The sequence below is a fragment of the Euprymna scolopes genome, chromosome 6 (genome assembly GCF_053919585.1).
Source record: "Euprymna scolopes isolate OS-2025 chromosome 6, ASM5391958v1, whole genome shotgun sequence".
NCBI classification, from domain to species: domain Eukaryota; kingdom Metazoa; phylum Mollusca; class Cephalopoda; order Sepiida; family Sepiolidae; genus Euprymna; species Euprymna scolopes.
The window spans coordinates 107540713-107557245 of NC_136487.1; the positions used below are offsets into that span (position 1 = coordinate 107540713).

At 33.5% G+C, this 16533-nt stretch overlaps 1 protein-coding gene across 4 annotated transcripts in view; it reads right to left on the bottom strand.

The window, feature by feature from the left end:
• LOC145277843 (actin nucleation-promoting factor WASL-like) overlaps positions 1-16533 on the bottom strand; it is a 158401-nt gene that overhangs the window by 78353 nt on the left and 63515 nt on the right. For all 4 annotated transcript variants that reach the window (XR_013868221.1, XR_013868220.1, XM_080129788.1 and 1 more), the window contains exon 3: positions 4325-4411. Coding sequence is in view for 2 of the 4 variants with exons in the window: in XM_080129788.1 (XP_079985914.1) it covers positions 4325-4411 (87 nt within the window). In the remaining 2 variants the exon portion in view is untranslated. The remainder of the gene's footprint in view (positions 1-4324; positions 4412-16533) is intronic.

The following is a 16533-nucleotide window of genomic DNA, read 5'->3' on the forward strand; positions in this document are numbered from 1 at the left end:
GTATTGGTAATGCACAGAGCTCCAGTAGCTTACCAATGCCAAAGTGTCCAATGCAGTGTGGCCAAGAGTCGTGGTCTGCATCGACTCAGGTGTTGAAGTCTCCGACCAAGAGCACATTCTCATTTTCTGGGATTAGTCTGATCCTCGCATCGAGCTCCTCATAGAAAAAATTTTTGATGTCAAAAATATATTAGTTACACAATACATGAAACATTCCTTTTGACGATAGAATTTAGAAGAATTTCCAATATAAAATATTTGAAGTTGTTCCAATTGGCTCTCGAGTATCTATACATGCTGTGGTGGAAAAGGACATCAGAGATCTTACTGAAATTATTTTGATCTTAGTTGAAACAACTGAGTGGAGACAGAACAATGAATGAGCACTGTTCAAGATAAGATCAAAGAGGATTCATCAGCATCAGCTACATAAGTAGAATTGTTAGTAATTTGTGCAAAATCATGAGAAAATCTTTGTTATTAGTTTTGTTTGAATTGTTTACTTTCAACATTGTGAATATTAAGTCATAGATGCTGGTCAAAGGATATACTTAATTCTATCAGAGATATCCTCAAAGATAGTAACTCTGAAATTCTGGGAACAATAGAGGGCAATAATGAGTGCAACACTGTCAGCAAGTGCTACACAGAAACACATATAAGACAATTTTGGGTACAAGCCCCTCCCCCCTCCGTCTTATACTTAATGGCTTTATAGAAAGTATAGCTTGAATCAAGATGATATTGGAAAAAATTGCAGATCTTCCAAGCAAAATATCAAATAATAATATGACATATTTTTTTTTTTTAAATTTGAAATTGACAAACAGAATTCAAATCCAGTCACTCACATTGTAGGAAAGTTTAAACGTATTATTTCTCTTTCGCTATGTATTAAATAGCAGTTTGTATGAAATGAATCATTTAAAATAGATGCATTTCAGCATTAAATCAATAAAAGGGGCTAAATTGCTATAAAAACAGACTAAATCAGAGAGAGAGAGAGAGAGAGAGAGAGAGAGAGAGGGAGAGAGAGAAAGAGAGTTTTCATATACAACACCACCCCCTCTTAAATCTTTGGATTACTATCAATAAAGTGACAAATTCTTAGCTTATAATAAAAAAAAAAATCTGTTCAGTTTGATTGTATTTTAAAATGATCCCATACTGAAAAGACATTTATAAACAAGATTATTTGGGTTAAAGACTGGTCAACAAAATAAAATTATTTGATGTTAAATTTAAAAACATTTTCTCCTAAAAGGTAAAAGTTTTTTTTGAATAATAAAAAAAATAATCATAAAAAAAGTGAATAAACAACAATTTAATTTTGGGGGTGGAGATGAGGGGGGGGGGCATATTTTCACCAATACAATTACTGATCAAACCAGCTGCTGGTTTTAGGGTGTGGTTTGGATCTCTGTCTGCTCAATATAGGTGAAGGTTATGTGTGTGCATGTGTGAGAGAAAGTACAATAGCAATAGGCTAATATACTCTCTATACAAGAGAATACACTTCATAAAATTAGTAGATAAAGATTACACAATTATCAGGTCAGGACTTTTCACCAAACAGTGTATAATGGTGTGTATATATAACTTGTGTATATATATCACCTCTAAATCTAAATGCATGTATGATGCATATATAACAATACATATGGGTCTATATCAACGTGCAATGTGTATATATCAACATGGCTGTGTTGTCTAGTGTTCATGTATGCAATTGTATGTATAAAAGACAGCGTTTCCTTTTATATGTGCACATGTACATACATTCAATATAGTTTGTTTACTACAGGACAATACATAACAGGAACAGTTCTTTTATAAAATCACATGTTGTAGGATGTCGAGGTCAGGCATATACCTTGTTTTTTTCTTTTTCTTAATTGCTACGCAGATTTCTGAATTTTTGAGATGAGCATTAGTTATTCATATTATTTGGATTCATCGGACTACTGTTCTCATCTTAAGTGTCATTTTCACAACGCTTCGGTCGATGTAACCTCTGACCTTCTTCAGGTGTATCTTGTCCTGAATTCGACAAAATACACCTGAAGAAGGTCGGAGGTTACATCGACTGAAACGTGAAAATGACCCAGAAGATGAGAACAGCAGTCTGATGAACCAACTAATCTTCTAAAATATTAACTGTAAATATGTTTTTGTTTTTCTAAGTTATTAATCTTACTTAAACATTTGACCCATAAATATTGTATTGCAGCTTTTAAAATCTGCTATTAAATATTTCATTTTGATAACAACTGAACAATTGCAACACCACGACTGCCCAGGAGTCCCATTATTCAACAAATATTGTCGGGTTTTAGAACTGCAATATCTCATTTGGTGGCCAGATTCCAAGATAAAGGTTAGTTGTTTTGGATCAAACAGTGTTTCTAGGCTGGTGTTGTTTATATATTCTGTGAAAAGTTTGCTAATTATGCTAGAGATTGAGTAAACCAATGTTTCATGGCGGGAGTTAATGTCCCCTGAAAGCGCATACTGAACTTGGACTGGAGGTAAAATATTGACATATCTTGTTGGTTGGAGGGTAGGTGATATATATTCATAATCTAAATGTTGTCAGGTGGTTCAATCAGTCGGGTCATTTTCTGTTGAGCTACCAACATACATGAAGTCAATATCGGTTTGAACAAAGTGGCCAGCCTGTAGTGAATATTATAAATATTACTAAGCAACACTGGGTTACGACAGCATTTATAATATATTTGTAATTATTTTTCTCTAAGCCATACACCCTCCAACAGAGAAAATGGATAGCTAGAATATATAAACGTGACTTTGTAACTGGGTTCAAATGTGACCTGTGTGAATATACATGGCCATTGCACTTAAGTCATGTAACCTGCTGATGTTATAGAATAAAGTTTAAAGATATGACTGGGAGTCCTTCCATTGTATCAAATTGCAGAGGGAAATTATGAAAATTGTCCAATAGTGACTTATAACGTATGCTTATTAACAACTAACTGGTCTTCTAGATAAATCACATAAGTCTTTTCATTTTCATGGATTTATATTTAAATCATTTTAGTAAGGAAAAAATAAAAAGAACAAATCTTGTGGACATATATGTGTAAATAGAAGCTATGCTGGAAAAATAAAGTAGCCCTCTTTATAAACAAGTGCTAGCTCTAAAAAACAAAAATTATAGCTGAAGTGCATAAAGATGGCGGTGATGTTTTTCAGCTGTTTTCCTCTTATCGTTTCACATGTACAGTATAACTTGCTAGGACTTGTTTTTATTGTTTCAGCACTCGAAACTCATTCCCTAAATAATTTACGTGACTGAAATAGGAATTTCACTTATTTGATGTAAATAAGCTTTATTGAAAAGAAAATGGAGCTAATATTTTGATTCTTTCATTTTGCTTGAGATCTGATTCCATATTTTAAATCCTCTCATGTATGTAATTATATATATATATATATATATATATATATATATATATACATACATACATACATATATATATAGTTCAAGATTTACAAATTAAGAATTTGAAAAATGTGAAAACTTAAAATGGAATATATAAATATTAATACTAATATTTATAATAAAAAATCCTATCCAGATGAATCCAGCCCAATATTTGAGATAGAGAATAGGTATATGCAACAAAAATTAAATTATTACAAGTTACAACATTTATTTTTTTTGAACAAGGGATACAAGAGATAATTAATTCCTACATTTGCGACAAGTGTATATTTTATACTACTGCAAAGCTCTAGAATATTGAGCAATTATATATATATATATATATATATATATATATATATATATATATATATGATGATTGCAACATCTTGTTAAAAGTCCATGAGCCCAAAAATGACTTCCATCGCCACAGGACCATTTTAATAGACAAATGTCTGAGGGAGTATCTATACACAGATGATGTTACAGAGTCTTAGCTTTGTATGACAGCTATGTTTCTCTCTTGGTTCAAAATGTTGAGATCCAGCAACAAACAAGAGCAAGATAGCCAGCAACAAGTTAAACTGCACACCAGCTTAATGAGGGTACTGGTCTCCCGCTTTATGGAGTTGTCTTCACCATGCCTTACGGGAGCCCTCTCCACCCCAATGTGTGTGCGTGTGTGTATGTGTGTGTGTATATATATATATATATATATATATATATATATATATATACACACACACACACTGATAAAAAAAATTTTTTTTTTAAATTATTTTTTTCTATCAATGCATTCAATTGATGATTACAGGTAACAATTCAGTTATCATGTCAATGTACAAATTTTGTAAATAAGTATAAAAAACTTACATCAGCTTCAAATGTGTGGAAAAATTTCCGAGGAGTCTTGTATTTCAACTGATGGTACATTTCCTGCTCCCATAATAATTGCTGTCTCTGGAAAGAGAAAAATAAATGCACAAAAATATTTTATTTAATATAAAATCAAGTAAATAATAAAGATAAAAATTGTAGGAGAAATAAACTTATTAAAATAAAATTAATAAATAATACATGGTTGTCAATTATCAACACAGGATATATAAGCTTGACCATTTGATATTGTAGTAATATTGGGGGGGGGCAGGTTACACAGATACAACAAGTTAATCGTTTTTGTCTTGTGTTACCAGCACTCATACACACTTTGATAATTCATTCAGAAACTTTTATCTAATATGCAAAATTAAGTTGGTTGGATTTTCAAAATGCTAAATAGTAATGCTCTGACAAATAAATAAATAAAATAAAAGCATTACCCCCCCCCCTCCCCAACATACACACACAATGTCCATCATATCGTTATGTACCTAGAATTCTGCTAACCTCCCATTTCCGATATGACCTGAAGATGGGTAGGTCGCATTTTCCAGGCTCTTAAGCTAAGGTTAAAAAATGTTTCTATCTAACTTTTTGAAATCTATTTTGTGCTGATTACCACTAACTGTTTTCTTATTGCAGCTTTGACTTAAAAACCCGTAACTTAATTTTACCTATCTTGTCATGTTTTTTTGTTTTTTTTCTCTTTATTGTTCTGAATTCTTTTTTGTCAAATATGCTATTAACCAATATTGTCTTGTTACATGTAAAACGAAAAGGAAAAAAAAAAGTCACCCATGAAAACGAGAACCCTCCAAATTAAAACCTTAATCTATTATGTAAACTCAAATGTAAATTACTAAAAATTAAGCCAACTTCACAAACTGCTAAAAGTGCATTATAGGATTTTAATTATAAGGTGAAGCTCGAATGATTCAAACTCGAGATAGATAACGACAAAACATCCCCACTTGAATATGGGAGGGGAGATTATCTTCAAACAGCGTCCTGAATTGATAATTGAGCACCGGACTTATACTAAGTAGATATTAATATGTTCCTCATACCAATTCCCTTTTTTTTTTCTTTTTTTTTTTTTTAAATGGAGAGTAGATAATACAGTGGATGTGTTATCGGCAGCTCCAGTAACTCTCGCTTCTCCTTTTTTGTCCCTCAGTCCTCATTCAAATGAGTGATTTTTCTGACAAAGGGTGAAGAAAAAGCTGCTTTCCAGGTCGGTAGTACTTGGTGAACAGTAGTCTGATATGTCTGAAATTTTTCTGTCTCTATGTCTATCCTTGTAGCCATGTCACTAGTAAGGGTGCTGGAGGTAAACGTTTCATCTGGGCTGACGTTATCCGCCTGATAGTCAGGGACCAGAACCTTAGATTAACCACTAAGGAGGCTGTCCTATCAGCAGGTGCAAAGTACTGGGGCTGCTGTATTGCCATTTGGTGAATGGATTCTGGACCATGTAGTAGTCTCTGGTGGGGGCCTCTCGATGCCATAATAGTGGGTAATTGTTACGGCTTTACCTTATCATGTGCTACATAAAAAAAACAAAATATTTTCCTGTCCTTTTCTCTCTTACTTTTCCTCTCTATCCTACTCTAACCAAGTATGCCGACCTGTTCCACAAATTCCAAAACCTCAACATGAAATATCTCCAGAAAAAAAACTCGAATAAACCTAGAACCCTATCTTCCAACATAGACCCCTACTACCAAGTCTCTTTCTCCAACATCAAGGGTCTACGTTCCAACCTTCCAGATGTTGAAACCCAATTACAGGAGACGGCACCGGACATATTCTTTCTAAGCGAAACTGGAATAGGGCCGACCACTTCCCTAGGTGAGTTCATAATTAACGGATACTCTAACTTAACATCTAAACCTGACCCCCAAGATCGCCATGGGCATGCAATATGTGCCTACATTAAAGATGGCTTTCCATGTGGCAGGGATATCTCTAGAGAAGATCCTAATTTACCTTATATGTGCTTCCGGGTTGCACTTGCTTACACCACTGCATTTATATTTGCCCTCTATCGGCCCCATAATAGCGAAGTTACTATCTTTAAGAGTATATTTGAGAAAATAGACCACATCCTGTCTGCACATCCCTCGGCTAACATTCACATCTGTGGTGACTTCAACGTCCATAACGTGGAATGGCTGACCCACTCAAATAAGACAGACGATGAGGAGAGGTTCTGTCATGATTTTGCCATTGCTTATGACCTCACTCAGATTGTTCGCGAGCCCACCAGTGTACCCGATACTACAGGTCAGTATGCAAGCTTTCTAGACCTTTTTCTCTCCACTTCCCCTGAGCTATGTTCATGTTCCGTTCTTTCTCCTCTAGGATCCTCCAACCACTCCGTCGTATTAGTTAAGATAAAAATGAAATGTAATAAGTCCCCAGACGTACCCCTCCACCGTACTGTATACCGATACTCTATGGCTGACTGGGATAGCTTCCGTACATTCATATCTGATTTACTTCTGCATTCCATGTTTAAAAAGGATGTGTCCTCTATAGTATCAGACCTGACCGAATGGTTAATTGTAGGCATAAACCGATTCATATCATCTAAAAAATTCAAACAAAAACCTAACAGCCAGCCATGGTTCTCCCCAGAATGTGCTGCTGCCATCGTGCACAGAAATCACTTTTTCCATAGCTACCAACGTAATAGATGCACTGAGACTAAAGCTACTTTCATGAACGCCAGCAACCACTGTAAAAGAGTAATAAAAAATGCAAGAGAACTATAAGCTCAGTCCGTTAAATCCAAAGTAGCTGATCAGCGGCTTGGTTCCCACCAGTTTTGGCAAATAACAAATAGGATCCTGAACAGAAGTGTGCGTTCTATCCCAACCATTATCAACGGACCAGAGGTTATCTCGTCAGCTTCAGACAAGGTCAAACTATTTGCCAAGAACTTTGCAGCTAATTCTACCCTATGCGACAAAGGCCATCAACTCCCAATATTTCCTCCTATAACACTGAACACGCTAGGTAACATACAAATATCTGTGCATGAGGTCGCCAAGCTAATCAAGAACCTTGATTCCAGTAAAGCAACTGGCTCTGACGGCATCCCAATTATAGTGTTAAAAAAGCTTCAACCAGAACTTGCTCTCATACTTACGAAACTGTTTAAGCGTTGCCTTAAGGAGAAGTGCTTTCCAACACCCTGGAAAACCTCATCAGTATGCCCTGTATTTAAGAATTCAGGTGATAAGTCATCTCCCTCTCAGTACAGACCAATAAGTCTCCTGTGTGTCATGAGTAAGTTGCTGGAATCCATATTAAATAGAGAAATAGTCAACCACCTCAGCAGAAATAACCTTCTTAGTGACATGCAATATGGTTTACGTTCTGCAAGATCTACCGCAGATGTGCTAACGGTTATATCTCATAGGATTAGTGAATCTCTTGACAAAGGCTTCCTTTCTAGGGCAATTGCTCTTGACATATCAAAGGCCTTCGACAAGGTATGGCATAAAGGTCTACTTCACAAGATTTCCAGCTACGGTATAACTGGAAATGTTTTCTCTATCATTAAATCATTTCTCTCTGATAGGCTCATAAGAGTAGTGGTCGATGGACAAAAATCAGAAGTCAGCAGTATTAATGCTGGAGTCCCTCAGGGGTCCATCCTGGGCCCAACTCTTTTCCTGATCTACATCAATGATATCCCTAAACACATACTTAAATCATTCGTTGACATCTATGCTGACCATCTACGGCAACACATCAAACGCTGTAAATGACAAAGTTCTCTCTGATTCTCTTTCCTCTGATCTCGAGCGCATGGTTCAGTGGGGGAAGATGTGGCTGGTTACCTTTAATGCATTTAAAACCAAACTCCTATCCTTACATCATCAACGCTCTGAATCCCCATCTGGCATCAATTGAAATGGATGGCTTTCGTCTAGGAGAAGCCTCATGTTTTGACAAGCTTCTGGGCTTGACCTTTACTCCTGATCTGAAATAGAACACGTACATCAAGTCTGTTGCCAAGGTCGCTGGAAAGATGGTGGGATCCTTCTACCGCTCCAGAAAATATCTCACTACTGATGCAATTCTCTATCTATATAAAAGCCAAGTACGTCCAAGGATGGAATACTGCTGCCATATCTGGGCAGGAGCAGCTAAAAACAGCCTATCCTGCCTTGACAGAGTACAAAATAGACTTCATGGCTTAGTGGGGGATGCCCTTTTCTCTTCCCTGCAACCTCTCTCCCACAGAAGAGACATTGCGAGCCTATCTTTGTTTTATCGTTATTTCCATGGCAGGTGCTCGTCTGAGCTACAATCTCTGGTCACTCCTCGCCAATCTTTTACGAAAAACACCCGTCTAGCTGAAACCACTGTCAAAAATTTTTCCCACTCTTTATCTGTGCCTAAATCAAAATGTAGATTCCATGAACAAAGCTTCTTTCTTAGAACTGCATGCCCGTGGAACTCTGTTGCGTCTGCCTGCTTCCCACCTGACTACAACTTAGATGTCTTCAAGTCCAACAAAAACAAATTCCTGATGAGCCACCCCCTTAAGTAGACACTTTTATTAAATTCCCACACTAACGTACTGTACATGCAATAACCCTTATCCCTGAGTGGCTTCCGGACCTTGATAAGTGGTGACCACCTTGTAAAAAACAAAAACAAAAAAAAACAAATCAATATTTATTCAGCTAGCCTCCTCTCCACTTCCACTATGTCATATTTTAATATGGTTTAGTTTTTTTATAGTTCCTTTCATTAAATAGAATTTTGAATAAATTGTGACGTTTTCTGTTAGTCACCTAAACAGCATTAGCTAAAAAAGAGTTTTGATATTTTGCTATCTTACATTATAATTATCAAACAATTTATGCTATTTCATACAAAACCCCAGTCTTAAATAAAATTCTTTTATTACATTTAACAAACAAATAAATAAATGTGCAAAATTGTAAAAAAAAAAAAAAAAAAAAAAAAAAAATCTTAAAAATTTTAAGATTAAAACCATGTCATGTGATGTTTACTATGTGTAATCTCTATGAATGTTCTTTCATGTTCATCTAAGAAACCAGGCCTGATGAAGTCCAGTTGATTTCCAGCAATATGTAATTACAGCTTGAATTCTCCAAGTAACAACATTAGCTGTATTTTTTTTTTGTCTTGACTTGTTTCTGTCATGAAGTGAAACCATGGAGTTAACAGATTTCCAGAGTATACTTCCCCTTCTCTTTGTTGGGAATATTCTTAACAAGACTTTTTAGGGCAATTTTAATAAGTGACTTTATGCAAATTGCCCACTATTACTTGAGGAGAGGCTATATATAAACACTAAAAAAAAACCTTGGACGAGAAGAGGTCAAAAAGAATTTACTGAAATGAATGAAAACACTTCTCACCTCTGCTACCTAATTTTCTTCAACAAAAGAAGAACATTCTTCAGAACAACCATTTTGGAAACGACCAAACTTCAAACTGACATAAGTATTACTCTTTATTGTATTTGTAATTATAATTGAATATCATTTGTTTTTTTTAATGCAATAACTTGTTGGTTTTTTATTGTATTTGTAATTATAATTGAATATCATTTGTTTTTTGAATGCAATAACTTGTTGGTTTTTAATTGTTGTCATCCAAAAAACGGAAGGTTGTTCTGCTACAAAAAAAAATGTTAAAAATAACTCAAGAAAATTTCTAACATCTTCTATTTTTAACAATTGGAAAAAGAAAGCGTCAAATGAGTCAAATGTTTTTTTTGACTGCTTCCACGTGTATATTTGAGCAAAATAAGATAAAGGAGGGCTCATCTGAGAAAATAACACTGTTACACCATTTCAGGCTTTTACTTTAAATGCAGTAATTTTCTAATTTGAACCCTCTCATGAAATCTGACCTTGTGCAGCCCCTGACTAGTTTTATAAAACTGAATTATGCAGTAAACTGCACGAATTGTACTTTTGTTGTGCATATTGCACATGTAAGAGTTAGGGTTAGTTTAGTTTTGACAAGTTTTTCACTTTTTTTCAAAGGCCATCATTACTTTGGAGACAGTATTTCTTGACTTTCCAAATGTTTTTGTTATGCTAGCATCTGCCATATAAATACTAACAACTTTACCTGCTTAAAATCTGATAGATCCATCATTTTAATAAACTTTTATCATTTTTTTTTTTGATGAAATCTAAGAAGTATCAATTTTAGCAAAACATTCAGTAACACTCAAAAATAACATCAAAATAAACTTTACACAGACGGTTTCAAAAGTTTAAGTGTATTTCTATTATTTTGTTCAACTCCTGTATATAGTTTAAAAGTGAGAATGTGTATGTAAGGACACTTCTCAACCTATATACTCAACAATTTTTGGATCTACAGACTCGAAATTTGGTATATAGAGTATTCAAACATTTAGAAAACTTTTTCATCAGTTTGCATCCAGAAGAAAGGACTGCTAAGAAGTCAAAATTGAAAAATTGGTACATGTGGAGAGGGGGAGGGGCATTGAATTTTTAGGTTTGTTTACTGTTTCATGAATGTGCATGTGTGAATCATTCTCACGACAGATTACTTATGTTAAGAATAAGTTTGAAAACACTTTTTAAAGACATGTGTCAAGATGGCCTAATGGTTATCATACTTGATTCAAGTCTTTAGGTTTTGGTTTTGATCTCAGCTCGAGTATTTTTTTTTTTTTTTTTTTTACTTACAAGAAGTTAGTTGGTTGGTTGGTTGTTTTTGTTTTACGGCATATCAACCCTTTTCAGGTTATTTAATGCCGAATCCAGTGATTTTGAAGAACAATTTTTTAATGGAGTATATTTGTTTTTTAAGTCGGTTTCTATTTAACCCATAGTTGGGACACTAACAGGTACTACCACTCTGGGTCAGAGTGGACCTGGGAGCAATGGCAATTAAAGGGTGGCTCCACACTCCCCAAAGCCCGCAAGCTGGGGCCTCGCCATCGGATATAGTTGAAGGTCATATCCAGGACCTTACAAGAAGTGAACTGTTTAGAAAAAACAATACTTGCTTGCACATGTCTCAGTTTCTTTCCGTTTATTTATTTATTTTTTTTTTTTACTTCATTATTTTTAAGGAATTCAACGTTACGTTTAATACCTGCAGTATTTCTGTTTATAATAAATAAGAATTTTGCATTAATTAAAATATATTTTTGTGTATTTTACAAGTGGTCGACACCAGGCAGTATCTAAGTATTATAAATTTTTGATATGTTACATGTTTATATATTTTTATGCACAAGATCCATTTTAACTGATCGTTATGAATTTTTTAACATAATTGCTTGCCATAACTCGTCCAAATGTAGGTTATATTTAGTTTTAATTTAATGCAAAGAAATCAAATAGAGAGTGAAACCCATTTGTGTAAATTTATATTTATCTTATTTTTGTGAAATTTCAACAATAAATATTAAGCATAAATTAATAAATATTCCCCAAATCTCAGTTTCTTTAGGTTTATTTTAGAGGATTTTTTGGGTGGAGTGAGTGGGAATAATATAAAACCCTCCCATTTGATTCAGATTCGCATTGGATTTGATCCACAGTCATTAAACACCAATGAAGCAAGGTTCCCTGAATTTAATTTTTTTAAGACCCCTTAAGCTAAGCCTTACGTTTAAGATATTTTTTAGAATCAAAATTATGTAATAAATTTTCATCAAAATTAGAATAAAAATTCAAGATGTAGATATAGTATCATTATATATTGATTTTAATCTCCATAACGGAGATTATAGCAATGCAAAACTGTTGTTTGTGTAATTAATTTTATTCATTGTGGGAGAAGTAATTTTCTAGTATTTTTTATATATATAAGTTAGGTGTATCTAGAAGAGCCAACAAGGGTATTTATCAATCTGATATTAATTAGACTTGAATAAAATTATCATGCAATTATGCCTAGGAATTGGACAACTACACTTGTAATGTCAAAAAACGTAAATATATTCAAACAAATATCTGTTATGTCAACACTAACAATTTAAAGAAAATGCCATTTCTAATTCAAGTTTATTAAGTCCCAGGGTATCTAAATTTTCTACTATTGAGTTCAAGCTTTGTGTAATGACTAATAACAGATTAGAATACACAAATTGAAAGGAAAAACTTATTTATTTTATTTAGAAAGACAAATAAGACAAAAAAATAAAAATAAATTTCTTTTTATATCACTTTTCAAAATTTTGAGCCCATTCCATAAAAGAAAAGAAAATCAATAATATATAAATTAACTTAAATTTATCAAATCTACAACAGAATTTGGGATTAGAATTCAAACATGATGCAATTTTAAATGCTTTTATCAATGGATTCTACTTTACATTAAAATGAACCAGAATAATGAACAAGAAAATACATTTAATCTTTTTTTTGTAATGTACTTATTTTTTTAACTCTCCTTTGAATTTTACAACATTTTATAATTCTTTTTTCTTTTTTTTCACATTTGTTTTTTACAAAATCAACGAATCTTCCATCTGCCACTCTTTTTTGAATAGAGTACTTAATAATGATGAGTTTCAATATTTTGGACTGACTTTGGAATTTCACCCATTTAATAATAATTTGAGTAATTTGGGTGATTTCACCCCATAGAATTACCGATGATAATAATCATGATGTAAATTCAAATTAAGTCTCACTTTATATTACAGAATTCAGAGGAAGAACAATTCTGAAATATATTTATTTTTAATGCAAAATTAATGCAAATATTTCTTAGATTCACCCTTCAATCTGTACCTCATCGAAAATGAACACATATTTAAAATTGATCACGATGATACTACATAAAAGCAGAGAGAGAGAGAGAGAGAGAGAGAGAGAGAGAGAGGTGAGAAGAAAATAGATTAAGATGGAGAGAATAGGAAAGAGAAAAGGGAAAAAACAGAGGAGGGAGTGAAGAGAAGGCAGATTAAGGGAGTGAGAGAAGTGAGGAAGAAAACCACATTAGGAAAAACCCAATGAGATTAAAAAGATAGAATTATACGACTTGTTGTTATTTTAGTTGCTCAACTAATGAAATAGAGTTAACCATCATTTTTTTCCTTTCATGCCTGATGCATCTTGAGTGCATGTGCACACACAACACATGTTACTGCTCCAAGTATAGAGATAGAGTTAAAACTTAATTACCTTGCTATAGGTATAGATTAACTGGGGTGGATAATCCACCCGCAAGGATTAAGGAAATCAATAACATTCTAGCAAATGCTTATTTTTGTCTCGAGAGAAATGCATTCCAAACAATGACAATGGATCAGAAGACAAATCATTAGATTTCAAATCAGAAATAATTCTCTTTGCAAACCATATGTGACATTGGAGTTGAAAGATTTTTATTCATCCCTCCTTAATTTCATTCTTATCGTCCCCCACCCCGATGTTTTCCTTGGCCATCCTCTTGTGCTGACAGTTTCCTCAACTGTTCCACATCTACTACCCCAAGAAAATTCATCCATTCTTTCAACATGGCCATACCATCAAAGTCTTGTTCTCCATATATCTCCCTATACTATCTAGATTTAATCCACCTCTGAGGTCGTCAAATCTAAAACTGTCATTTTATTAACATGAATTTTGTTTAGTGATTCGATAAATTACTAATTGCAATTAATAGCAAAATGATATAAATAGATAAACATACTTTACATTTAAATAAACAAATATTTAGTAAAAAATAAAATTAATCAAAATATCTCTCAAATTTTTTGGTTTACTCTCAACTCTTTGTTATAATATCATAAGATATCAACTGTCATACTAGTTCATTGTTGGTGATACTATTCGAGCACCAGATAGAGCAGATGCAAGTGGATGAAGTAAGTTTAGGGAACTTCTGCCATTACTAATCAGCAAAGTGTTACCATTGTCAATAAAGACTATTAGATATGTATGCACAGTGTGACGTGTAGAATGTGAAACCAGGCCAAAGAGAGTTGAGGACATGCATTGCATGGAGAGAAATGATATGAGAACAATATGATGGATGCGTAATGCGAGTCTTAAAGACAGACCTCAGAGGTGAATTAAATCTAGACAGTATAGGGAGATGTAAGCAGAACAAGATTTTGGATGGTATGGCCATGTTGAAAGAATGGACGAGTTTTCTTGGGTTAGTAGATGTGAAACAGTTGAGGAAGCAGGGTCAGCACAAAATAGGATGGCCAAGGAAAACATGGGGGGGGGGAGTGATAAGGATGAAATTAAGAGAGGGATGAATAAAGACCTGGCCAAAGGTAGGTTAATTTGGAAATCAATTTAATAAAAGCGATCCAATACATGCCAACAGGCAAAATGGACATTAAATCAAATGATCATGTTGCTGCATTCAAAAAATATATTCTACGCCTTAAAATAGATATTTTAAATGATGAAAATTGACCATTTTTAAAATCAAAAGTTTACTTTTTAAAGTGTAGAAATACTCATCTATGCTATTTTCTAATTTGAAAGAAGACACTTTTAAAAATGGCTAAATAATGTAAACACATTCATGAAATATGACGATTATCATAGAAAATGTGTTAGGAAACCAACAAAATAATTATTTTTTTAAATGAAGTCACTAAACTGTTTGCAATGAACAACTAATAATTATAGATAATATGAACTTGGTTCAAGGTCAGAAGTGTAGGACGTCCATGTTAGGATTTGAATTGTTAAGTGTTAATTGTCAGACTTGCTTCATCATGAATTATCTTAAAAGTAATTGATAAATCTCATCACATTGAAGCTGAATCAATAAAATGACAAGAAAAAATATAAGAGTCGGATTAAGATTTTCAGAAGTTAAAGGTCATTATCAAATTTGGTTGAATAGCATTAGTTTATTACTATAGAAACAAAATAGGATACTTTTCATTGAACTGTAACATGTCTTAAAAAGGGCCTTTATTTTTTTAATTGATAAGCAATGCAATTATTAATGAAAATAAAACATTTTTTTCTCCTTTCCTAAAATGCATTTAAAAAAAAAATCTTTTAGTTTATTTTTCAAAACTAAATTTTAAAAATCATGATTTTGTTCACATTATTTGAAATTAAAAAATGTTATTTGGGAAGAAAAAATGTTTTATTTAGATAGCACTTCCATTTGGATAGCAGTATTCTCCAAAAGGACCATTATAAGGTAAAAAGAATTATATTTAATGATTGGCTTCATACAGGAAATTCACGTCTCTTTCTCATACTTTTTCTTTTGTACACTCATTACGCATTAACTATTTTATACCCTTCCCTTCACTTAAAAAAATAAGCAATTATAATTGAAAAGTGGTTCTCATTGTCATTATCAACTTAATGTCTGATGTACATACTAGCATATGTTGGATTGCTTTTAGAATTGACTTCTAAACTGAGCTATCTCTGGCCAGGTATTTATGCTCTCTTCTCTTAAATCCATCCTTATCACCTCTTCCAATATTTTCTTTGGCTTTCCCTTGTCACTTGACCTTGCTACATCTACTAATCCAAGCACTCTCAAGCAGTCATTCTTTCAATGTAAGTAAACCAACAAAATCTCATGTTTTATACACATCTCTCTATACTGTCCAGATTTAATCTTCCTCTGAGTTCATCAGATCTAAGCCTTTCTTTAAAATTGGCATTACATACAGCATTTCTTTCCATGCAGCACATGTTCTCAACCCTCATTGGCCAGGTTTTGCTTGCATACATCATTGGACTGTGCACACATGTCTGATAGACTCTTCTCATGGTTGACAGCAGTGATGATTGTGTCTGCATCAAAATATCTTTTGTATAAAATTTTTTTTATAATCTGAAAATGAGATGTGTAATTAATTCTGAAGATTTATGTAGCCATTTTACAGAGTAAAAAGGCTTGACACATGATATTCGAATATTTTTCAATTCATCAAATTAATTTGTGCATTCATTCTTTTTGCGGACTGTTATCCTTATCTTCATAGTTGTTGTTTCACATTTCAGCCAACTCATCCTCTGGCCTTCTTCAGGGGATTCACCATGGTTAGATAGGAATGCTGTAACTGTATCCCCAGTAATTACTGCCTTCCATAGTTGTTGTTGTCTCACAACATCTTGACCAACTAATCCTCTGGTCTTCTTTGGTAGGATTGAAACCGCTATCTTCAGCTCAGCTGGAACCTCAATGCTTCTATCTACTGCACCACGAGGATA